At 46.7% G+C, this 22,083-nt stretch overlaps 1 protein-coding gene across 1 annotated transcript; it reads left to right on the forward strand.

The window, feature by feature from the left end:
* The first annotated feature begins 1,248 nt into the window (after positions 1–1,248).
* LOC309381003 (serum paraoxonase/arylesterase 2-like) lies at positions 1,249–21,599 on the forward strand. The gene is made up of 9 exons (XM_081931265.1): positions 1,249–1,479; positions 9,186–9,256; positions 12,110–12,165; positions 13,204–13,369; positions 13,570–13,696; positions 14,372–14,572; positions 17,188–17,269; positions 17,714–17,842; positions 19,792–21,599. The coding sequence occupies exons 1-9, from the start codon at positions 1,406–1,408 to the stop codon at positions 19,948–19,950; spliced, it is 1,065 nt and encodes a 354-aa protein (XP_081787391.1). The 5' UTR covers positions 1,249–1,405; the 3' UTR covers positions 19,951–21,599.
* Positions 21,600–22,083: the final 484 nt, after the last annotated feature.

Consider the following 22,083-nt stretch of genomic DNA (forward strand, 5'->3'; position numbering starts at 1 on the left):
ATTGCATTGCACTGTAGTCTGAAATACAATAATTATATGACATCTAATGCCGTGGACTGCAATTGCTACAACCAATGATGTAGTCCTTGGCAATTTTACCAAGTGGTCCATGGCGTGCGGAGTTTAAGGCAGTGACGGAGCATACAGATGGCTCCAGGTAGGACTGGGCGATACTCTTTGCCTAAGACCCTGGAATCTGTGCAGATGCTACTGAGCTCAATGTGGACCAGGGACACGGGTGGCGCTGTGGTCTAAACCACTGAGCCTCTTGGGCTTGCCGATCGGAAGGTCAGTGGTTCAAATCCCTGTGATGTGAGCTCCTGTTGCTCTGTCCCAGCTTCTGCCAACCTAGCAGTTTGAAAGCCTACCAGCATGAGTAGATAAATGGGCGGGAAGGTAAACGGCGTTTCTGTGCGCTCTGTCTTCCATCATGGTGTTCTGTTGTGCCAGAAGTGGTTTAGTCATGCTGGCCACATGACCCGGAAAGCTGTCTGTGGACAAATGCTGGCTCCGTCGGCCTGAAAGCGACATGAGTGCCACACCCCGTAGTCGCCTTTGACTGGATTACACCATCCAGGGATCTTTTACCTTTTAACTTAATGTGGACCAATGGTCTGACTCAGTACAGTGGTACCTCGGGTTACAGATGCTTCAGGTTACAGACGCTTCAGGTTACAGACTCTGCTAACCCAGAAATAGTACCTCAGGTTAAGAACTTTGCATCAGGATGAGAACAGAAATCATGCAGTGGCGCAGCGGGAGGCCCCATTAGCTAAAGTGGTACCTCAGGTTAAGAATGGGCCTCCAGAACGAATTAAGTTCTTAACCCGAGGTACCACTGTATAAGGCAGTCTTTTTATGAACCTAAGTTTGGGAACCACAGCCTTGGAGGAAGGGTGGAATAAAAAGACATAAATCAGGGATGGGGAGCCTGTAAGTTCATCATCTCTGACCAGCAACCAGGCTGGGTGGGACTGAAGGGAGATGAAGTCCCGCGAAACCTGGAGGCCCTTAGACCCACCTCGGCCTCCCAGAAAGGGCGGGAAACCAGCACGTCCCCGTCGAACTCTTGGCCTCCTCCCCTCCAGGCGACAAGGCGGCGCGGCGCTTCTTCCACGGTTCAGCCTCGCTCTCTCAGTTCGCCCATAATTCGCTTCCACGCGCCGCGTTCCCTCCGCCTCCTTCGCGCCGCTCTTCTTCTCCAGGGCGGGGCGGAGGGCAGGGGAGCCCCAGACGCGTCTCGTCGGGGCTGCGGTCACTCTCTTGGCTCGGCGGGGCGGTTTCGCGCAGGTGGGAGGCGCTGCCGAGTCCGCGGCTTAATCCGAGGCGGGCGGGGAGGGAGGGGGGAAACTTCCTGTTGAACTTGCCGGCTGACAGTCGCCTGCGGACCGTCGGGGGCTGAGCCATGGGGAAGCTGCTGGCACTCGCCGTCGTCGGGGTCCTGGGCGCCCTGATCGGGGAAAGGCTGATGGGATTTCGGTAAGTTGCTCCCTCGGCGCCGCGCTCGGCTTGTTTACTGGCGAAGTAATCCCCGGGTGGGGGACTCGTTCCGGGAGTTCATCGCGTTCAGATGGAGGTTCACTCCGCATAGGATCGAGCTGCCTTTAACCCTGTTGCCTTTAACCCTCTTGCGGGGCTGGAGGGAGGAAGCGAGGCGCAAAAGGAGGCGCAGGCAGGCGTTAGATCCCACTGTGCTCTTTGGTTTGGGGATCTGCCGTTCGGTTCCCTTTCGTCCCCTCGCTCGCTCACGGTGCCATCCTGCGCTTTCAGTGGCGCGCTTTACCGCCAGGGAAAACGTGGGCAGCAGCAGCAGCAGGATCGCAGCCGAAAGCTGGTCCCTGGCCGTCAGAGCCCCGCTGAACTCCGCGGGGCTCTCTTCGGAGTTAGGAGCCATAGGATCGCGCGCGCTGCAAGTGGCTGGGACTCTGCAGCTTCCTCTGCTGCGCGTTTAGAAGGAAACGCAGCAGCAAAAGCGTAAATTTTGGGGCCGTCTGATCCAGGCGTTAAAAAAGAAAAGAGGAAAACGGTTCCTAAGACATGTGATTCAAAAGTGAGGGAGCTCGCTGCTTTCCTGGCTTCTGGCCCTCTTGTTTTAAAGAGAAGAGTTCAGGACGAACTGCCTTGTGGGGCCCTGGGAAAGTTTCCTCCGCTAAATTAGGTTAGAACGTGGTGGGGGTTCGGCTGGAAGCCTGGACCCTTTGTTTAGCCGTAGCGCCTAGATTCTCCGGGCAAGATATATAATGTCATCTCAATGTCTTCTGCCCCTCCTAAAATAGCAGGTCGGCTGCTGCTGCTTGCTTGCTTGCATCTCATCCCTGCTGTGGGCAGAACAAGGCACTGAGGCTCTCTTTGTTTCCCAAAGAATGGAAGTGGGGAGAGGGGAGGGGATGCTTAACTCATTATCTGCCAGTTTCCCCAATTTTAACAGGTTATTCTTCTCACTTCCTCCCCTTGGGCTCCAGAATTTGAAAGTAAGCCCAGCTGGTAGGGAAATGGCCTCTTCCGATCTGCTGGAGAGAATTGACAGCAATCCACCTAAAATTCAGTTTGGGGAAAGGGTTAAGCACTCCCCCCCCCAAACACCCCTTGCAGCACACAAGAAGCTACTCTACATTCATGAGGTTTGGGAAAGTGTCTTTGCTGCAACCATGTCAAGTTCTGCACTGACTAAGCTTTGCTGCTACTCTTGGCAAAATTCATTGCACAGTTAAGGTAGAGGTAGCGAGAAAACTAAACCCCAATGGGCCAAGGCTGTTGCAAATGTACTTGTTTGCATCTTCTGCTCAACACATGTATGAGCGCAGCAAATCTTGAGTTTATATATGCAGTGGCGTAGCGTGGGTTGTCAGCACCCGGGGCAAGGCAAGTAATTTGCACCCCCTAACCCGTGGATTTCCGCCCCCTAACCCTAACCCCCAGATGTTGCGCCCGGTGCGGCCGGCCCCCCTGCACCCCTACGCTACGCCACTGTATATATGCATACTTAATTTTATTTGTATGATGCCTTTCCGCAGTTTAAACCATGCCGAAGGCGGCTTGCAGCCTGAATAATACATAACTATGACATAACAAAGGTAGTCATAAACAATAAACAAAAGATTAAAAAATGCACAACTATTTCCACCACATAAATCCCAAGATCTAAAATTAAGACATGGATAAAACCAGCAACAACCCCCCAACAGCACCCTAACCCATGAGTTGGTTCAGCTTTTGCAGCTGGAGTCAGTCAAGCCAGCTGGAAAATGGCCAGCAAGGTAGGGAACAGGTCTTCAGGACTCACAGCCAAGATGGAGTGTGCTTTAAGAGTGCTTTAAATGGATGAGAACACACACACTGTAAGTCTTGAGACTGCACCAAACATTAAATAGTGTTCTTATACAATTTTACAGGCGTGGTGAACCATGGGAACTGTAGTTCGTTGTTGGAAATTGCTCTGTGCAGTCAGCACCCTTAGCAAACTACTGTTCCCAGTATTATTTGGGAAGAGTGCTTTAAATGTATGGTGTGGATATGACTGCCTCAGTCGTACATAAAGCTGGGGGTGGGTTAATAGGAGGGAAGTCTGGTTTTTAAGAGCAAAGGGGGCATACAGAAGGAAATGACAGGCCTTCCTTGTTCCTGTGGGTTACTTTCTCATGCAGTTTTCCTTTAACTGGATTCCTGCGCTGGAAGTGGGAGTGCCTGGGCAAAAAATCACCAGTTTCATATTTCATATTACTTTGCAGGGCTGAGTTGCAGTTACTTATGTACTTTGTCTTGTGTTTGGAGTAATAAGGCTCTCTGTTCTGGCTGAAGGACAAAGGTTGTTAAATGTCAACCTTCTGAATGGTGCATAAATGTAATATAAACTAATTATGAAGCCAGCATCTATTTTGGTTTATGAGTAAGCACTCTGCTAATTGGACAGTTAATTAGAAGGAAGAGGTTTGCGGTCCTCTGGGCTTGGTGCCGGGGGGGGGGGGGAGGTGGAGGGGAAGAAAAGGGATATCCATTTATTTGTTTTTAATTTTTGTCCCTGTTTCTTGATCTGCAGACACTTTGCTCTGTGATACCCCTAGTGATCTGGCATGAATGTTCTTTGGTTTGCAAACTAACCTCTCTGTGTTAATGCACTCTTGTCAACAGCCAATGACAACCTTCATTTCCAGTTTGACCAGGGAGCATAATTTGCAATAATGCTTGCCATAGTTCTCTGTAGAGAATTATTTGTTAAGACCTCTTGGTTGCAAATGTGTGGAATAAGGCAGCCAAACATCCCCAAACTTAAAACGTTTGCCTTAAAATGGGTCCCATTCATTTTAGTTCATTCATTACACTTGCATGTATGTTTGGGTTGCTAACTAGCTATCTCGAAGGATTACACATGGCGGAAAATTATAAGAGGGCATAATAAACAAACATAGCCAGGGAAACCTGCAGTTAAGGAGATAACAGTGGCATCGTATTTTACTTTTGTAAACCTGGACAGCAACAAGCAGTTTTCTTTTTCACACGACCAGCTACCCGCCTTCAGATAACAGTTTTATATGCTACACAATTTGGGTTTGAATGAGGAATACGGAGTTTCTCATTGCTCAGCAGTGGTGGGTAAGTGCACTGTTGTCACAGCTGGAATCAGCATAATTCAAATAGCTGCACATCAGTGATACTGAGGCCCCGTTATTCTGTTGCAAACTGCAGAGGGATCACATAGGCTTCCCACTCCAGCGGGAAGATATTAAGCCAAGACTGCATATTTGTGTTACTGATGAGAGCATTTATGCAAGAAGTAACTCCCGGTGCGTGTTCAGAGGAAACAAAACCAGTTGTGCAAAATCCTTCCTAGCGAGGATGAACCGTATCAAAACACAATAATATATAATGGGGTGTTCATGGGGAGTTGAAAAGCGTTGCTGCAATACAAAAGATTTTTTGAAAAGGTTAGGATGCAAACATTCCTTACTAGGGTGAAGAACGAAGAGATGACACCCAGGTTTATTTCCAAGTAAATGTACAGTGGTACCTCAGGTTAAGTACTTAATTCCTTCCGGAGGTCCGTACGTAACCTGAAACTGAACTTAACCTGAAGCACCACTTTAGCTAATGGGGCCTCCTGCTGCTGCCGCACCGCGAGAGCACGATTTCTGTTCTTATCCTGAAGCAAAGTACTTAACCTGAAGCACTATTTCTGGGTTAGCAGAGTCTGTAACCTGAAGCATATGTAAGCTGAAGCGTATGTAACCTGAGGTACCACTGTACATTGAATCTTTGGTTAAAGTGCCATGGAAATGTACTGTATACTCATTTCAGGTTATTTACACTGTGACAAGAGGGCTTTGCAGTGCAAGTCTGCTATGTTGCAATCTTGCTAACACAGCAGTAAAGTGGAGGTAGATATTGAAGTTGTAAAAAAAAAAAAAGAATTGGGGCAAGGCAAAGGGATAGCAACTGTTAACTGGAGACTGCTGTGCAATAGAGCATGGACAGCCATGGTTTTGTCTGTTGTATTCTATTAATGTGGTCCTTCCAGCAGATAGCAATGTTAGGAATCCCTGGAAGTATTTTCTGTGAAATATTTATTGAGACATCATCAGGGACTCCTGTGTGGGGGAGCATAGCTCTGCTCAGCTAATCTGCATGGAAGCAGGTCGTGTCACTTGGTGGGTGAGAGAGAGAGAAATTGTGGGGAGGACCTGCCCGCTTCTGCTCTGACCCCTTGGGGAGCTGGCAGTAGGTAACTGCAGACCTCACGCCAGAAATGGCTAGCCACCACTGATTTAAACAATATCTGACAGCTGTCCATCCAATTCCTTCTTGAAACTTCTAGGGGGGAAATTCCACAGAGCCCTCCATTGCCTAATTGAACTGAACCAGGAGGTTTCCCCCCCCCCAGACAGCCATTGTAAGGGCACAGTTGACTGGGAAGATCTCTTGTGCAAGCCCCACTAAATTGAAAGCAAGCTGTGCAGGAGTACCCTTCTGTAGCTTCCATTCATTGCAGTGAGGTAGACGATCTTTCCTCTTGGGTTGTACCCTAAGCGATCATTGTTCTAACCTGAGCCCCCGTATTTTGCCTGTCCTTTAGGTGATCTGATAATGCCTTGTCCAGTCTGCCCTTGGGCAATCTCTTTAAATATTTGAGAAGTTTTCCCTTTAAACCATTGATTGTCCAAAACAAACATTTCCCAAGTCTTTCAATGTAGTTTGTTCCAACTGCTTGAGCCACAAAGCTCACTAGCATCAGCCACCTCGGTCTAACATGTCTCACAGGGTTGATATCTCTTCATTTAAAGCACATTTGGAGCACATTATTTCCTTCAAGGAATTCTGGGCACTGTAGTTTGTTAAGGGTTCCTGGGAATTGTAACTTTGTGATGGGTAAACTACCATGCCCAGAATTATCTGAGGAAAAGAATGAGCTTCCAATGTGCTTTAGCGTTCTACTGTGTCCACAGGGTTACACCGAAACAATCATGGGTTGGATTGTCACCATTTGCATTGCTCATACCTGAATTATCTCTGCTGGTTGCTACCACTCAAACTGTGGAGACCAAATAAATTAAATTAAAAAATTATTTGTCCAGGGGCACCTTAGAGACCAACTAAGTTTGTTCTGGGTAGAAAGCTTATACTCAGAACAAACTAAGTTGGTCTCTAAGGTGCTACTGGACAAATAATTTTTTAATTTATTTTGACTGTGTCAGACCAACACGGCTACCTACCTGAATCTAAAATTGTGGAGACTAAAAGCTGCAGTTGGACCTAGGCAATGAATGCAGTCCAAAGTGCCAACGCTCTTTCTTGTGCATTGGCATAAAAATGCCAATTAACTGTGGCTTTCCATTTCCCAAGAGATCTTCAATGAGATTTTGTACACAACATGCATTTAAAGCACATTTCCCCCTGCCCCAAAGTATCCTGGGAACTGTAGTTTGGCAAGGGTGCTGGGAAGTGCAGCTTTGTGAGGGATAAACTACAGTTCCCAGGAATCTTCAGGGGTGTGTGTGTGCTTTAAATGTATGGTGTGCGCCTGAGGCAGTCTGTGATCTATATGAACTGACTAACCTGAATGTGATTCACCACCCAAGCGGAAATTTGTTCTGCAATAGAAGGAAAGTCATATACGGTAATCACTGTCATTGCTGGCAATCTTTTAATTATGTTAATTCGAAGAGAGTAAAATTTCAGTGTGCATCAGCTTGGCCTATTTAGCTTTCTTGTTTTACTTTTGTTTGTTTAGTAGACAAAGCTATTTTTGTGTGTGGAAACTTTCACAATTTGCAGTTGACACCCATTCATTGCTACAAATGAACTTATGAAGCTGAAAATATTCGGAGCGGGGAGTGGGGAGGTATGGAAAACACTCTGCCCTACATGACTGCTACCAAGTCAGATGGTCCTATAGTTTAAAGCAGGCTTCCACAACCTCAGCCCTCCAGATGTTTTTGGCCTACAACTCCCAGGATCCCTTGCTAGCAGGCCCAGTGGTCAGGGTTGGTGGGAATTGTAGTCTCAAAACATCTGGAGGGCCGAGGTTGAGGAAGTCTGGTTGAAAGCCTTTTCAAAGGTCCTGTAATACATGCATTGGATGGCACAACATGCAATAAAGCTAAGCAGGGTGTGGCTGATTCCTCCTACCTTTCCCAAGTTTTCCTAGCTTCCAAATCATGTTTTCAATGGCACTATTAAGTCAATACTGATGGTGTTGCCTGTTCAGCAGTGGGCGTTGGGGAACACTGTGACACCATAAGAACAGGGGTGTTTCCTTTGCTACTGCTGCTGGGAGCTGAGCTTAGCACCATATCTTGCAATCTTCTGCTCACCATGCTACAAACCTTCGGGAAAGATAAAGGCAGACACGGGTGTGTGGTGTATTGACATGTCCTAAAATGATTCCCCCCTGCAACGGTTCCTCATTGGCTTCAAAAAGGCAGTTCTAGCCTCTGCAACAGAAAACATCTGGGTCTCCTTAAAACAATGGCAACTCATAAAGTCATGAAATCGAAGGGCACGATAGTTCTTGGTTTTGGAAGTGCTGGATGAAAAAGACACTCAGGGGCTTAGAACTGTTTTTGGTGTTTGTTGTTTTTTTGGTAAGACAGTCCCTGCCCTCAGGCCCATGGTCTTAAAAAGACTTGACACATGGAAGAAAGAAGGAATGGGAGGGAGAAGGGAGGGGAAAAACAAGCTCCAAAACAAATTATTAAAGTTAAAGCCAGTGTCAGTTGCAGTTCTGACTGTCCTGCCCTCATTAAAGAGCAGTCCTTTCCCTGAAGCACTCTTCTGTGAGAGGCACTGCACACACGCACACTCTCACACACATACACCCTGGTGATGGCTTAGTATCTAAGCCAAGGGTAGGCAACCTAAGGCCCGGGGGCCAGATGCAGCCCAATCACCTTCTCAGTCTGGCCCGCAGATGTTCCGGGAAATAGCGTCTTTTTACATGAGTAGAATGTGTCCTTTTATTTAAAATGCATCTCTGGATTATTTGTGGGGCCTGCCTGGTGTTTTTACATGAGTAGAATGTGTCCTTTTATTTTAAATGCATCTCTGGGTTATTTGTGGGGCATAGGAATTCGTTCATTCCCCCCTCCCCAATATAGTCCGGCCCACCACATGGTCTGAGGGACGCTGGACCGGCCCACAGCTGAAAAAGGCTGTTGACCCCTGATCTAAGCCTTCAGTCCTCTACCCACTTAGCCGAGAACAAACCTTGTTGAACCCAACGGGACATAATTTTGAGTAGACATGTATAGGACTGCTCTGCAAGACTCAAGGCATTTCTGGATTAATCATGCCATTTATATCCAGTTTATACTGACTGGGCCGGTGGGAGGGAAGCTCGCTGGAAGTAGGGAGCATTCCATTCCAGCCAAAGGAGGTATAAGTGTCATCTGAATGGAGGTAGAATTTGGCAATGAACCCATCAGAAAGGCTATAGGGAGGAATGCATGCACCAAAACCCTTTGGGGAGAGGGGCACAATGCCTTTAAATGTGAATAGTTGGCCAGTCTGAGCCCAAGGTACCAGTTCTGGGGAGCAAACGCAAGAGAGGGCTGTTCTCTTTGCCCTGTGAGTGGACTTCCTGGAGGCATCTGATGGGTCACTATGACTAGATGGGGCAGATTTGGTAGGGCTCTGCTTTTGCTCTTCCATATTTCCTATTTTAAGGCTACGTTTATATTTGCTTTCTCCTCCAGACATAGATTGTGTGCCTCGCGAGAATATAAACCGAAGCGGCTTCCAAACTGCCACCTTATAAAAGGAATTGGTAGGTCTCCTGCATGCTTTTGTTTGCGTTTATTCCCTCCGAATTCTCTTTTCTCCATCCTTTCTATGCCTATTTAAACAAGCCCTCTTTCCAGAGGGATTTACATCGTCTCAATTTTTGTACTTAGTTTTGTTTTTAGAGGCGCTTCATTAGTATTATTGTTACGTAAATAGTATTTATATGGAATTGTGCAGAAAAGAACAGAGATTGGGTCTGCAGGCTGGTTGTGAAAACTAAATTGGGTATCTTCAGCCTTCTCAGACGAGCCACGTTTAATTCCAAGATCCATTTGGGGACCTATTTCCTATTTTTCTTACCATATATTTGCATGCATGATAGTCGTGCTCCTGTTGCATCCCACCTTGGGTCAGGCTGCAACCCACCAGTTGAAGACCAGTGAAGTAAATGACCATGCAGGGGCCTTAGCTCAATTAGTGGAGGGCATTCTTTGCATTATTACTATTATTGTTGATTTATTAATTGCCTTCTAAAACACCGTCTCAAGGCAATTTACGATAATTAAAAGCCGTTAAAGGCACAAAGCAAAAGACACATTTAAAACAAGACTTAAATCCCTAACAGGTGGGCATTTGTGGTAAAGACCCATTCATCCAGCCGGCATGCCAAGCAGCCCAGGGCTGATACCTGATATTTCCAGTTTAAGCCCTTCTACAGGAGACTCTGAAGAAGCATCTCTGAATGGGATGCTGGCTGAGGCTGATGGAAGTTGTAATCCAGCAACCTTGGCACAAATCAGCCACCTCTGGTGTAGACGATACACAGTCTTGACTAGGCCGCTTCCTATGATATTTTGTGTTTATTGACTTAGTCGCACACTTGAAATCCAGGGGGAACTAGTACTCTGTAAATGCTTACCCTTTCTTAAAACCACCAGAGTACCAATTTGAACCGACACTCTTGAATTGGCCCTCTGTAATCCTCTTGGATCTGATGGCAACATGCCTTAGACAGGGACGGATTCTGGAAGCTGTCGGGGACACGATTGACTCAAGAGATGTTGAAATGACAGCTGAAGTTGTTCCTGTCTCACATCAATAATCAAATGATGAGAGTTGGCCTATGCCAAAAGTATACTGTATTGGGGATGGGACTCCTCTCTAAATCGTCATTCCCTCAATGCTTTCCAGATGTTTTGGGCTACAACTCACGTCACCCCCAACTTTTAGCCATGCTGCCTGGGGTGGATAAGACTGGTAGTTCAAAACATCTGGAGGGTGCCATGTTAGGGAAGCCTGCTCTAAGCTGTAGTTCTTGTACAGAGGCTCAAAGATTTGGTGCAGTTGTTGCAAGCTTGACCTAAGGTAAGGATTGAGGAATGCATTCTTCCTTAGCGGCTGAGGCCAGCTGCACGATCTATGCAGCAAACATAGTTTTTGTGTGTGCATTGGTCATAGCTGTCAACGTTTTCCATTTTTTTTTAAAGGGAAATTCCCTTATTCCAAATAGCATTCCTCACAAGAAAAGGGAAAAGTTGACAGCTATGACATTGGTATTGCCACAGATACACCCTTATGCACACGCCTGAGGACCCTGTCTCTGGAGATTCCTCCGCTTCTGAATGCATGTTTCCCCCACTTTCCATGTTTGCTGAGGAAACACCAATCTACATACAGCAGCTGTGTTTGCCACAAAATATTAATTTTTTTGGTTATGTTTTTTATCCCATGTTTTCCTCCAATGAGATCATGGTGGCATGCACTCTTCCTTCCCCTTCCTTTTTAAAATCTTTTGCAACAACCCTGTGAAGTAGGTTGACCTAACAGACAGTGACTGGCTGAAGATAACCCAGAGAGTTTAGCCTGGGCCTTCCAAGTCCTAGTTTTGACATTCCAATCATTACAGGTTCTGGTACCAAGGTGAGCTACACCTAGCGTGAGTCCCTTACAAGTTCAAATTCTTATATAACTAGTCATTCTTGGCAGTAAAAGAACACTGAAATATTTGTTTTGTTTTATTTTAGCACTGTGGTTTGCTCTGTATGGACTGATATTTAGGTGTTCCATTATTTTTTTGTTCTGGCAAAACCACAATAATAATACCTTCAGTATTGAATAATACCAGACTTCCCACACCCCTTATTTCAGAAGGCAGGCTGTTTGCAGGGTGTGGCAGGGCTGAGCATTTGCCAGGGCCCTGAGATTAGCAGAGGGTCTGCTGCCTGTTCTTTCAACTCTTGACAAGAAAGTCAGATGCTGCCTAAGGGGTTTATCAGTGTGTGTCTCAGCTAAGTTCAGGGAGCCTACTGAGGGTGCTGAGTCAGCATCGCTGGAGGGTGATATTCTGAGCACGCTGGCATTGTGTGCCAGCGAGAGAGAGTTCAACCTGTGCACGATAAGAGCTGTGACAACTTGTGTGCTCCTAATGCCGATGCAGAGCAAACATGTCAGCAGATAGAGCCAAGCCCCGAGATCTTCACAAGAGCCTTGGCCTACGCAACACGCCCTCCCCCTGGCACATTTCCCAGCTGAAGGTTAGCTAGCCTCTCAGCCATTCCTCTCCATTGCATTTGCTTTTTGTGGATGGGCAAAGATCACCATAGCAACCAGAGCCTTTTGCAGCTTCCAGTCGCCGATAAAAGAGAATTTTGCATTGGCCCAGCTTGTTGCCTCTGAATTCCTGTCTCTCCTTGGCGTGGGGTTCTGAGTAACAGTTCGGTGGGGCTGTTCTCTCATTGCTTCCATGGTGCTTGTTTCTTACACACGTGTAAGGTGCAACGGTCCGACTCAGAATAATGCAGTCTATGTCCTAATACTTTAAAAGAAGCAACCTTGTACTCTACTGTATTGTATGGATGTGTCTGAGCAAGATCTTTCTTCTTTTTTTCCTTTGCAGAAACTGGCTCGGAAGATATCGACATACTTCCTAATGGCCTGGCTTTCATTAGTTCTGTAAGTTATCCCAGCAGGCTTGTCTTTCAGGGAAGGCTGGGCTTGAGTTCGCAATGCACCGAAGGAATACTTGAAAATTGCAGGCCAGATCTATTCCCACACAAACACACCCCTTGTTTTCAACAGAATGCCTTTCACACTGTACGTAACTGGGCAGAATGCAGGGGTGCTCATTAGAGACTGATGGTTAAAGGGTGCAAGGGTGGGCTTGAAGATTAGGTCACCATTACTAGCCTTTCCCCACCACCCCAGCATGCTAAGGGGATAAAAGCCACTTAGTAGTGTAGAATAAATAAATAAAACAAAGCCTTCTCCCAAGTGGACTGGTGCAGCAGGGCTGCATGGTTTCTCTACTGACCACACAGTAAGGCACTGAGGGATAATGTAATCCATCTATTGGTGGAATTTAGGGGAAGCCCTAATAAACCTGGACTACATAGCTATTTTGGGACGTGGGTGGCGCTGTGGGTTAAACCACAGAGCCTAAGACTTGCTGATCAGAAGGTCGGCGGTTTGAATCCCCGTGATGGCCAATGCTAAATCCCATTGCTTGGTCCCTGCTCCTGCACACCTAGCAGTTCGAAAGTACGTCAAAGTGCAAGTAGATAAATAGGTACCACTCCGGCGGGAAGGTAAACTGTGTTTCCGTGTGCTGCTCTGGTTTGTCATGCTGGCCACATGACCCGGAAGCTGTGCACCAGCTCCCTCAGTCAATAAAGCGAGATGAGTGCCGCAACCCCAGAGTCGGCCATGACTGGACCTAATGGTCAGGGGTCCCTTTACCTTTACATAGCTATTTTAAAGCAGCAATGGCTAACCTGTGGCCGCCTGGCTGTTGCCAGACAGGAGCTCTCATCAAACCCAGCCAGTGCAGCCCATGGTGAGGGATGATGACAGTTGTGGTTCAGCAACATTTGGAGGACCACAGCTTAGCATTTCAGTGAATATCCAAGGAAAACAGATGAGTTATGAAAACGTCTCTCTGAGATCTTCCTAACCCTTCATGTGACAAAAGGCCTGCTTTCTTTGTTTGCAAAGGGTTTGAAATACCCCGGGATAGTATCGCTTGCCCCTAATAAAAGAGGAGAAATACTTCTTATGGATCTAAAAGAAGACAATCCTCGACCTGTTGAGCTGAGAATCAGCCGGGGGTTTGATCTGGCATCCTTTAACCCTCATGGGATCAGCTTATATATTGATGATGGTAAGTAGATTTGCCCATAAGGAAGGCTGATAAAACAGTATTTATTCTGTTTATTGTTTCATATCTGTAGCCATTCCTTCCTCTCCCTAGACGGGGCAGCTGCTGAGAGCTGCTTCATTTCCCCGTATACGTTCTCCATAAGTTCACTCATACTTCATTGCTTGTTTTGTCAGACTCATTCAGTTTTTGCCTTTCCCTAGATGACACTGTGTACCTCTTCGTCGTAAATCACCCACATCAGAAGTCAACGGTAGAGCTATTTAAATTCGTGGAGGACGACAATTCTCTGGTGCACTTGAAAACGATCAAACACGAGCTTCTGCCAAGGTATATAATATCTAAAACAATTCTGTCTCCTTTGAAGAGCCCGTTTTAATTTATGCCAAGCACTCTGTACAATATGCAGAACAGCTACTTATTACTTGCAAGCTGGACCTGCAATGAAATGTTGCGCCATGCAGGGATTCTGCCCAGGGTTCCATTTTGCCCTCGCTTTTCACTTGGTCAGCATTCCACGCTCGCTGGGCATGTTCAGTCCTGATTAAGGGTTTTACTGCAGAGTTTTGTTTATACTGAAAGGGTTTTACTGCAGAGTTTTGTTTATACTGCAAGCTTCAGGTTCCCCACTGCCTGCCCTCCTGCACCCTGTGTTGGCTGATACCTCCCTCCTGTGTGTGGATGGTACCATTTTGTCTGAATAAGGTCTGGCACTCAAGGGAACTGAGATCACTCTTGGCTTGCATGGTGGTATGGTATGCAATTGTGAATGCTCATACGCAGACTTGTGCCTTCCAGATGTTCTGGATTCTGACTCCCATCAGCCCCAGCCAGCAAGGATGATAGGAGTTTTGTTCCAAGAACATCAGGAGGACAACAAGTTAGGGAATACAGGTGGAAAACTGAATAAGCCTGTCTGCCTGTAAACCTTGCCATGTCTGGTATACAACTTGCTATGTCTCTACATAGCAGCTTAGGTTTACTCTTCTCCTTTTTTTGTCCTAGTGTGAATGATATTGTGGCTCTGGGCCCTGACAGTTTCTATGCCACCAATGACCACTATTTCACAGAGCTCATCTTGATCTACTTGGAAACATTCCTAGGCCTTACCTGGACAAATGTTGTCTACTACAGTCCGAAAGAAGTTAAAGAAGTGGCGTCAGGATTTTACTCTGCCAATGGCATTAACATTTCACCTGACGGGAAGTAGGTATCTTGCAGGTGGTGTGGCTTATACACCGTAAAGGTATTTTTAAAAATAAAATAAAATATTGCTCTCCTTTAGTCAATGCAGACTTCAAAGAGGCTAACATAAATACAGGAAAGAGAGTTCAGATTTAAGCACAGTTTTAAAACCCCCCACATACATTACAACAACTAAAGAAAGGGCAGTAATGGGTAATAAATGTAAACGGCAGCAAGGGGGTCCTCATCATGCCCTGATATTTCTGATAACTTTTATCTTGGCAATAAAGTGAACAAACAGAAGGTACAACTCATTGTCTCTTGGTTTAAGCTGTAATTCATCCGAGTGTCTACATTGCACGATAGCATTTCACTGTTAATATTTAAATTGACTTATCTGGGTCTGTGTTTGTACTAGCTTTGGGTCCCAGCCAGTGGATAGTAACCCTTCTTTACTCACATGAGTTATTTGGAGGGTTTTCCTCCTCTCCCCCCTGGAAACCAATCTTCTACTGTACCAACTAAGGGAGGAATTCAACATAGAGCTAAGCAAATTTTCCACTGCTTTTCACTGACAGAGCGATCTGCCCTCTCCTGCCCCAGCTGACAGGCTGTCCTCCTGACACACACACCTGAGCCAGTGGGAAAGGAGGGGGGGGAGCTGAAATCCTTGTGTGGGCTTCTGCTGGTGGGACTAGTTAGTTGAACCCAGGCCAGTGAAGAAGCTTGAGGAAGGCAGGACACCCCTTGATAATCTTTTGCAAGTGTGGCGAACCTTTGGCCTTCTGGATATTGTTGAACTACACCCCCCGTCCTCCGCACTGGCATGAATAACAGTCAGGGATGAGAGATGTAGCCCAGCACATCTGGAGAGCCAAAGGTTCCCCACCACTGCTGCATGGAAAGCTTTTTCACTTGAGCTCCAAGCAGAAAATCCAAGAAATCCCCATGTGATTCTCACGGAGTTGGGTGGGTGGCAGTCCCTACAGTGGTCCTCTGAAATATACTCAGAGCCCTGTAGTGATTTCATGCTCTTTATTGCAGCTTGTAAAACAGTGATTGAATTGCCCCCCAATCCTCAGGCTTTTATATACATTATTTACACAATGAGTCCCGTCTGATTGGCTGATTCTGCTTCCCCCCCTGGAGCCTGATTGGTCTTTCCTGCAGGCCAATCAGTTGTTGCATTATAGGATCCTCCCAGCCTAATAGGCTGATTAACTTCTTCCTGGAGCCTGATTGGTCTAGGATCCAAGGTTACAGAACATCCTCCATTTGTCCAAGCACATTGCGTTTTCCAGAGCTGTTTTTAGAACAGCGTCAATCAGCAGAGTGTGGGTTGGTTCTTGTTGACATTAAAGTAATGACACTTTCTGCTTCTTTTCCAAACAGATGCTTCTTTTTAAAAAAGAAATCTGATGGGCACACGACTGTTTTTTAGTTGCTAGCCCTGCTTGCTAAACTAATGTGGTGTTTGTTTTCCTGAAATGTAATAACTAAAGTGCTAATGTCATACTTGACATCAACCTTAACGTGAAAATGAAGTGATGGATTAACTTTTAAATGTGCTAAATCAATGTGTGAGCAATGTGTGAATGATAAGGACTCTTCTTCCCCACCCCACTCACATACTTCTATTTAGGTTAGAGAAATAAAATAACTATTTCTTATATAATTGATAGTGGAGCCCCTCCCCCCAAATGTACTAAGTGCACATTTCCCTGTTTGCATGAACTAGCCTTGCACCAGAACAGCCCCTCCTCCTTCCCTCTCTCATCAAATCAAAAGGTGTTGCATCTGAATGGTTTGTTTGTGCAAACCATAGTTTGGCTATAACAGCAAACCATCATTCCCCCCTCCAAAAAGAGGAGGCATGCAGAGTGCATGAGCCCACAATACTGTTCCAATCCAGAATACCGCTGTTTGAGAGCATGCTCTCCAATTGAGATGGGTTAGCAAGGATGAATATAGGGAGAACTGTCTGGTGGTTCTTCAGGATCTTTGGTTTCCTTGCTGTTTCGAGGAATACATAGGTAACATCCCATTTATTTAGTTTTCCATTGCATTTATATACCGCCTTTCTGCCAAGACACCCAAAGCGGTTTGCAACCTTAAAGTACTAAGACAGATTATATAGCATGTAAAATTGAATCAGGGAAGGGACAGTCCAACTGGAGCAGTCCGCGGTGTTGCCTGTGCTTGCCTCCCTCATCCTAGGGGTGAATCTCTAGGATCAGTTACCACAAGGCAAGGGTGGAGAATCTGTGGCCTTCCAGATGTTGTTGGACTTCCACCAGCCCAGCCAACATGGACAATGTTCAGGGATGGTAGAAGCTGGGAGTAGCTCATCAGCATCTGGAAGGCCACAGATTTCCCACCCCTGCCATAAGTAAACTTATTGCTATTTTAGGAATTTCCCAGAGGAAGGAAGGAGGACTACACAAATTAGTATATCCCCCCACCTAAAAAAAAAACTTGGCACTGTAAATCACCAGGGCAGTCTGTTTTGAGCTCCTCTTATGAATGCATTCATGAAATATTTAATTGTGTTCTAAGCCAAAGTTATTTTATTACCTGTAGCTAAAAAGGCATTCATGAAAGAGACTTTCACCCATTTCATTTCATTTCATTTCAAGGTACGTCTATGTTGCTGACTTGTTCGGTCTAAGCATTCACATCTTTGAAAAGCATGAGAATTTGAGTTTAACTCCTCTGAAGGTAAGCCATGGCCAGTTTAGAAATGAGACTAATGCAGGTATGCTGAATATCTGAAACAAACCACGGATTTTAGGCTGTTCTCCACACACACCCATTGATATTATTTTATGTTTAGAATGTGTGTGCATGCATACTCACCTGTTTGTTATCTTTAGTGAAGCCTTTGCAGCCTGGATGCTTCTCATGTGTTATACTCCTCCTCCTCCTCCTGTTTTAAATTTTGCATATTGCGTACCTTATTGTTGTAAGCCACTTCGAGACATGGTGAAAAAGCATGGTGAAAAGCGAGATGTACATTTTAAAATGTATAAATAAAAATAATTTTTTTAAGTGTGTTGTCAGGCAAACAATGCTAGCTATGGGTAAAAGAATGTATTTTCAACATTGCATATGTCAGCTGCAAGCTTTACTTACACATTGTGTGGCTTCTTCTGGGTGCTTCAGATATTGCCGGTCGACACTCTAGTTGACAACATATCAGTCGATCCTTCCACTGGAGACCTTTGGCTGGGATGCCATCCCAATGGCATGAAACTCATTTCCCATGATCCAGAAAACCTTCCTGGTTCAGAGGTTAGTAGGAACTATTTTGGCAAGATGTGTGATAAAATGTGTGGAAGCTTTTCAGCCAGCATAAATGAGAGCATGGGTGATTGACTTTGTCCCTGCAGATGTTGTTAGGCTACTCTAGTCTAGTGTTTCCCAACCTTTTTTGGGCAAAGGCACACCTGTTTCATGAAAAAAATCTCGAGGCACACCACCATTAGCAAATGTTTAAAAAATTAACTCTTTGCCTATATTGACTATATATAAAGTAACTCTCTTTAATAGGATTCAAATAAATACAGGATTAAATAAATACAGGATTAAAATACAACATTTAAACATCAAAATGCGGTTGAGTTGCAGAATTCTGCAAGCAGAATAAATTCCACAGCCCCGATGCATTGGCACCTCGTGCCGTTTGAGTTGCAGAATTTATTCAGCACACAGAAAATGGCCTTTTGGGGGGTGAATGTGGATGAAGCAGGAAGAGAACTTAAAAAAAAAAGGCATGCATGAAATCTAGCCCCAAACACACACACGCACACTTTCCCCAAAGTGGTTGATGACGCAGGATATTTCCACATGCTTCAAAAATGCACATTAAATAAAATGAGAGAGAGGAGTGCACGCACTCACCTGCCAGCCTCGGAGCTGTGGAATGCAGCGACATGAAGCAGTCTGTGTCCTTCCAGGCGCCAACTCAGACCTGCCGTGCTGTTTCGTTCCCCCGGCGTCGCTGCCTTCATCCAGCCGGATGCCTCTCCTGCCCAAGGGACGTGTCTGCAGCCACCCGGCGCAGGACGGCCCCACTTCCTGCTGCCCAGAAGGCTTTGGGGTGAGAAACACGGAGGGGCAGGAGAGTGGAGGTTCCCTTAATTGGAAAAAGCAGGGAGGCAGGCTGAAGGGAATCCCGAAGGCGCGATCGCGCACGCGCAGGCCCAGTAGCGAGCGGCGATGGGATGTGGTAGCAGCGGCGGCACACGAAGTCCCCCAGGCAGCGGAGCAGCTCGCCCGTCGAAGCCTGCACGATCACCCGCCGCGGGGAGCCGGGGGCGGCGGCGCGGTTGCCGGGCAGCGGCGGGGGTGGTGGTGGCTGCTTGCCGCCCTCCTGGGCGGAGGCGGGCACGGTGGGCACCGGCACGGCCAAGGGCCCCTGCTTGGTGCCGTCGGATGTGGGAGCTCGCTCGCTCGCCGCCCCGCGTGTGCTCGCCGAGCATGCGCAGGCCCAGTAGCGAGCGGCGATAGGATGTAGCGAGCGGCGATGGGGCTAGCCGGAGGGGCGAGCCCCCTCCGCTCCGGCCCTAAAAAGGGCAAGCCACGCCCCCTCCAGCCAGCCGATTGCCTGGCCAGGAGGCGTGGCCGGATGGGATTCCCCTGCTCTCGCGGGGGCTGAGATGGGATTCCCCGCTCACGTGGGGGCGGATGGGATTCCCCGCTCATGTGGGGAAGGGCGTGATGCCCGCAACCCCACCTCCTGGGGCAGGCCCAGTAGCGAGCGGATGCGCAGGCCCAGTAGCGAGCGGCAATGGGATGTGGGAGCTCGCTCGCTCGCCGCACCGCGTGTGCTCGCCGCCGCCGCCCCGCCTCTCACTGCCCGACTCGCCCGCCTCCACGGAACACAAGGCAAAGTTCCACGGCACACTAGTGTGCCGCGGAACACCGGTTGGGAAACACTGCTCTAGTCATCCCTGGCCATTGGCTGTGCTGGTTTGGAGATGAAGTCCAACATCAATGGGGTGGGGGACAGTAAGCCACTCTGGAATGAGATGGTATTCATCCTTACCAAGAAGATTCTGCCTTAAATTTGACAGGAGGACCTTTTTAGTTCTTTAAACATATTTTGAACAGTTTTCAGACCAAACTTGTGTTAATGTGGAATTTTTGAAGTAGTGACAGAAGGCAGCCTCATGACTCATTAGCACAGATTTTCATAGCATGTGTCAGACTAGCTGATGTTATTCTTCACAATTTTTCAGGTCCTACGTATCCAGGGCATCCTTTCTGAGAAGCCTGTAGTCACCCAAGTGTATGTCGATGACGGGTCAATAATCCAGGGGTGCTCAGTTGCAAACGTGTATGACAATCAGCTGCTTATCGGCACCGTGTTTCACAGAGCTCTTCGCTGTGAACTGTAGTTTGCTCATCCTGGACTTTGCCACAGCAGAAAAGGTCAGCCTTAATCTGAGCCAAGCTTCCTACCAGATGCAGTTCTCAAATGGCTAACTTCAAAACACTTTGCAATAAAAGTTGACAAGAATGTTCCTGGCCTTCTTCACCCACCACCCACTTCAAGAAGTAGGTAACACAAGGAAAAAATTGTTTTTTAAAAGGAAAGCAGCAACACTGGAAGATTATGTTGACTTCTTTTGACAGTGTAATTTAACAGAGAACCTCAAGTAATGCCTGCATCCATAAAGAAATGGATGCTAATTTGCAATTTTTCTGGATGACCATTGATGACTTTATTGGTGGGAGTGAGTGATTTGTTGGTGGGATGGGGGGAATCAAAGGTAATCCTTAATGACTAATTGATGCTGCTGCTTCTGGAGGATTTGGCTTTCATCTAAAAGGTTCCCAAGGACATTTGAGACCTCATGCATTCCGAGTTGCTCCTCTTCCTGTAGCACCTTTTCCACTCTTAAGGAAATCTTTATACTTGGCAATTATGCCTTTCTGTCATTCCTAGGAAGAGGCACATTTAATGCCTCCTTCAAACGTGACCTGAAGAGGGATGGATCTGATTCCACTCCATCTATAGATACAGAGCTCTTGCTCTCTCCCTCTCTTTTAAAAAGAGCTATAATTGCACCTATCAGCTGCCCCAAAGTAAGTGGAGATGGGTCTAAATCCATTCCCCACTCCTCTTTCTGAACACCTGATAGGTGCACTGTCTGCATTTTAAAACAAGAATTCCATGTGCCTCCCCAACAGCTGCACCCAGGAGAGGAACCATGTGCAGAGCAGCATTTATTCCTCATCTGGCTAGGAATATGCAAGTGGAAATCCGCATTCCTACACAGATGACACAGAGCTGCGTTAGGGTATGACCAAACCTCTCTTTTTCTGAAAAGAGCACCATGCCACTGCCCTGCAGTGCTGTGGGATAATGTCCCCAAACCTCTTCTATATATTTGGAGAGAAGAAGCAGGTGAGCTCAGAGAGAGGAACACGCTTTGCACCCAAAATGACCCAGGCTTGATTGCTGGCATCTCCAGGTAAGCATGGGAGATTTCCCAGTTCTGAAACAGTGGCAAGCTGCTGCCATTCAGTGTAGACTCTACTGAGCTAGATGGGCCCAGTGGTCTGACTGTATCTCTGTTCTTGGGTTCTTGCCCAAGCACCACCTTTTCAGCCCCAAAGCACAGCTTGCGCTTACTTCACAGTTCACAAGTATAGAAAGTTTTTGTCCCACTGGCAGTTTGCTCATCGGATATTATCTGTGTCATCAAACAGCAGTAGCAGAAGCTGGGTAATGTCTTTCCAAGGGTAGAAGTCTGTTGGGTTTTCCTTTCTCCTTTCCTTTTGCAGGTGAGAAGGAGAAGTTCTTCCTCACCTTATTAGCAGTAGTCTGGCAATAACCTGGCAGAGAGCCTAGAACAAGCTGTCACCTATGCAATCAACTTTATGCAGGAGGTATAATGCAGGGATATTACAGTATGTTCTACTCTTTTATCGCAGAGGCTGATTTTTAACTTAAAAGTTGGCTGCCAAATGAATTGCTCAACTGTATAGATCAAGTCAATTAGGTTTCTTAATAAAGTAAATAAACAACTTTTGAAACGTTTTTGGGTTGTGCTGATCTCAGCCAAATGCATCCTATGAAAACTGCAATCGCAGCAGTCTCTGAAAGACAATCTCGAAGCTACTGGGTTGCCCATCACCCTACAGCAGGGGTCAGGAACCTCAAACCCATGGACCAAATGTGTCCGTCCAGCCAAGCCTCTTTCACGCCCAGCCCTTCAGATCCTGCTGCTTCTCCCTTTGGCAGGCTCCTCAAGTGCTTTTGCCATGTGTGATATGTCTTTGAAGTGTGGTCCAGCTGCTTGCGTGCCTGTACGGAGAAGTGGGTTCAGCACATGCAGACACCTCCAGCATTTGAATGGCTGGAACGTCACCTACTATACCAGTAGAATTGCACATCGGTTGCACTGATCACTTTTTGCCACTGCCCCTACCCACTTTCTTGCTTCTGGCCTTGCTCACCATTGGCATATAACCACTGGAAGGTTGCTCATTAGGGAATGCTGCCCATGGGCTAAAAAATGCCC

This window comes from Podarcis melisellensis, assembly GCF_964234715.1.
Source record: "Podarcis melisellensis genome assembly, chromosome: 12".
Classification (NCBI taxonomy): domain Eukaryota; kingdom Metazoa; phylum Chordata; class Lepidosauria; order Squamata; family Lacertidae; genus Podarcis; species Podarcis melisellensis.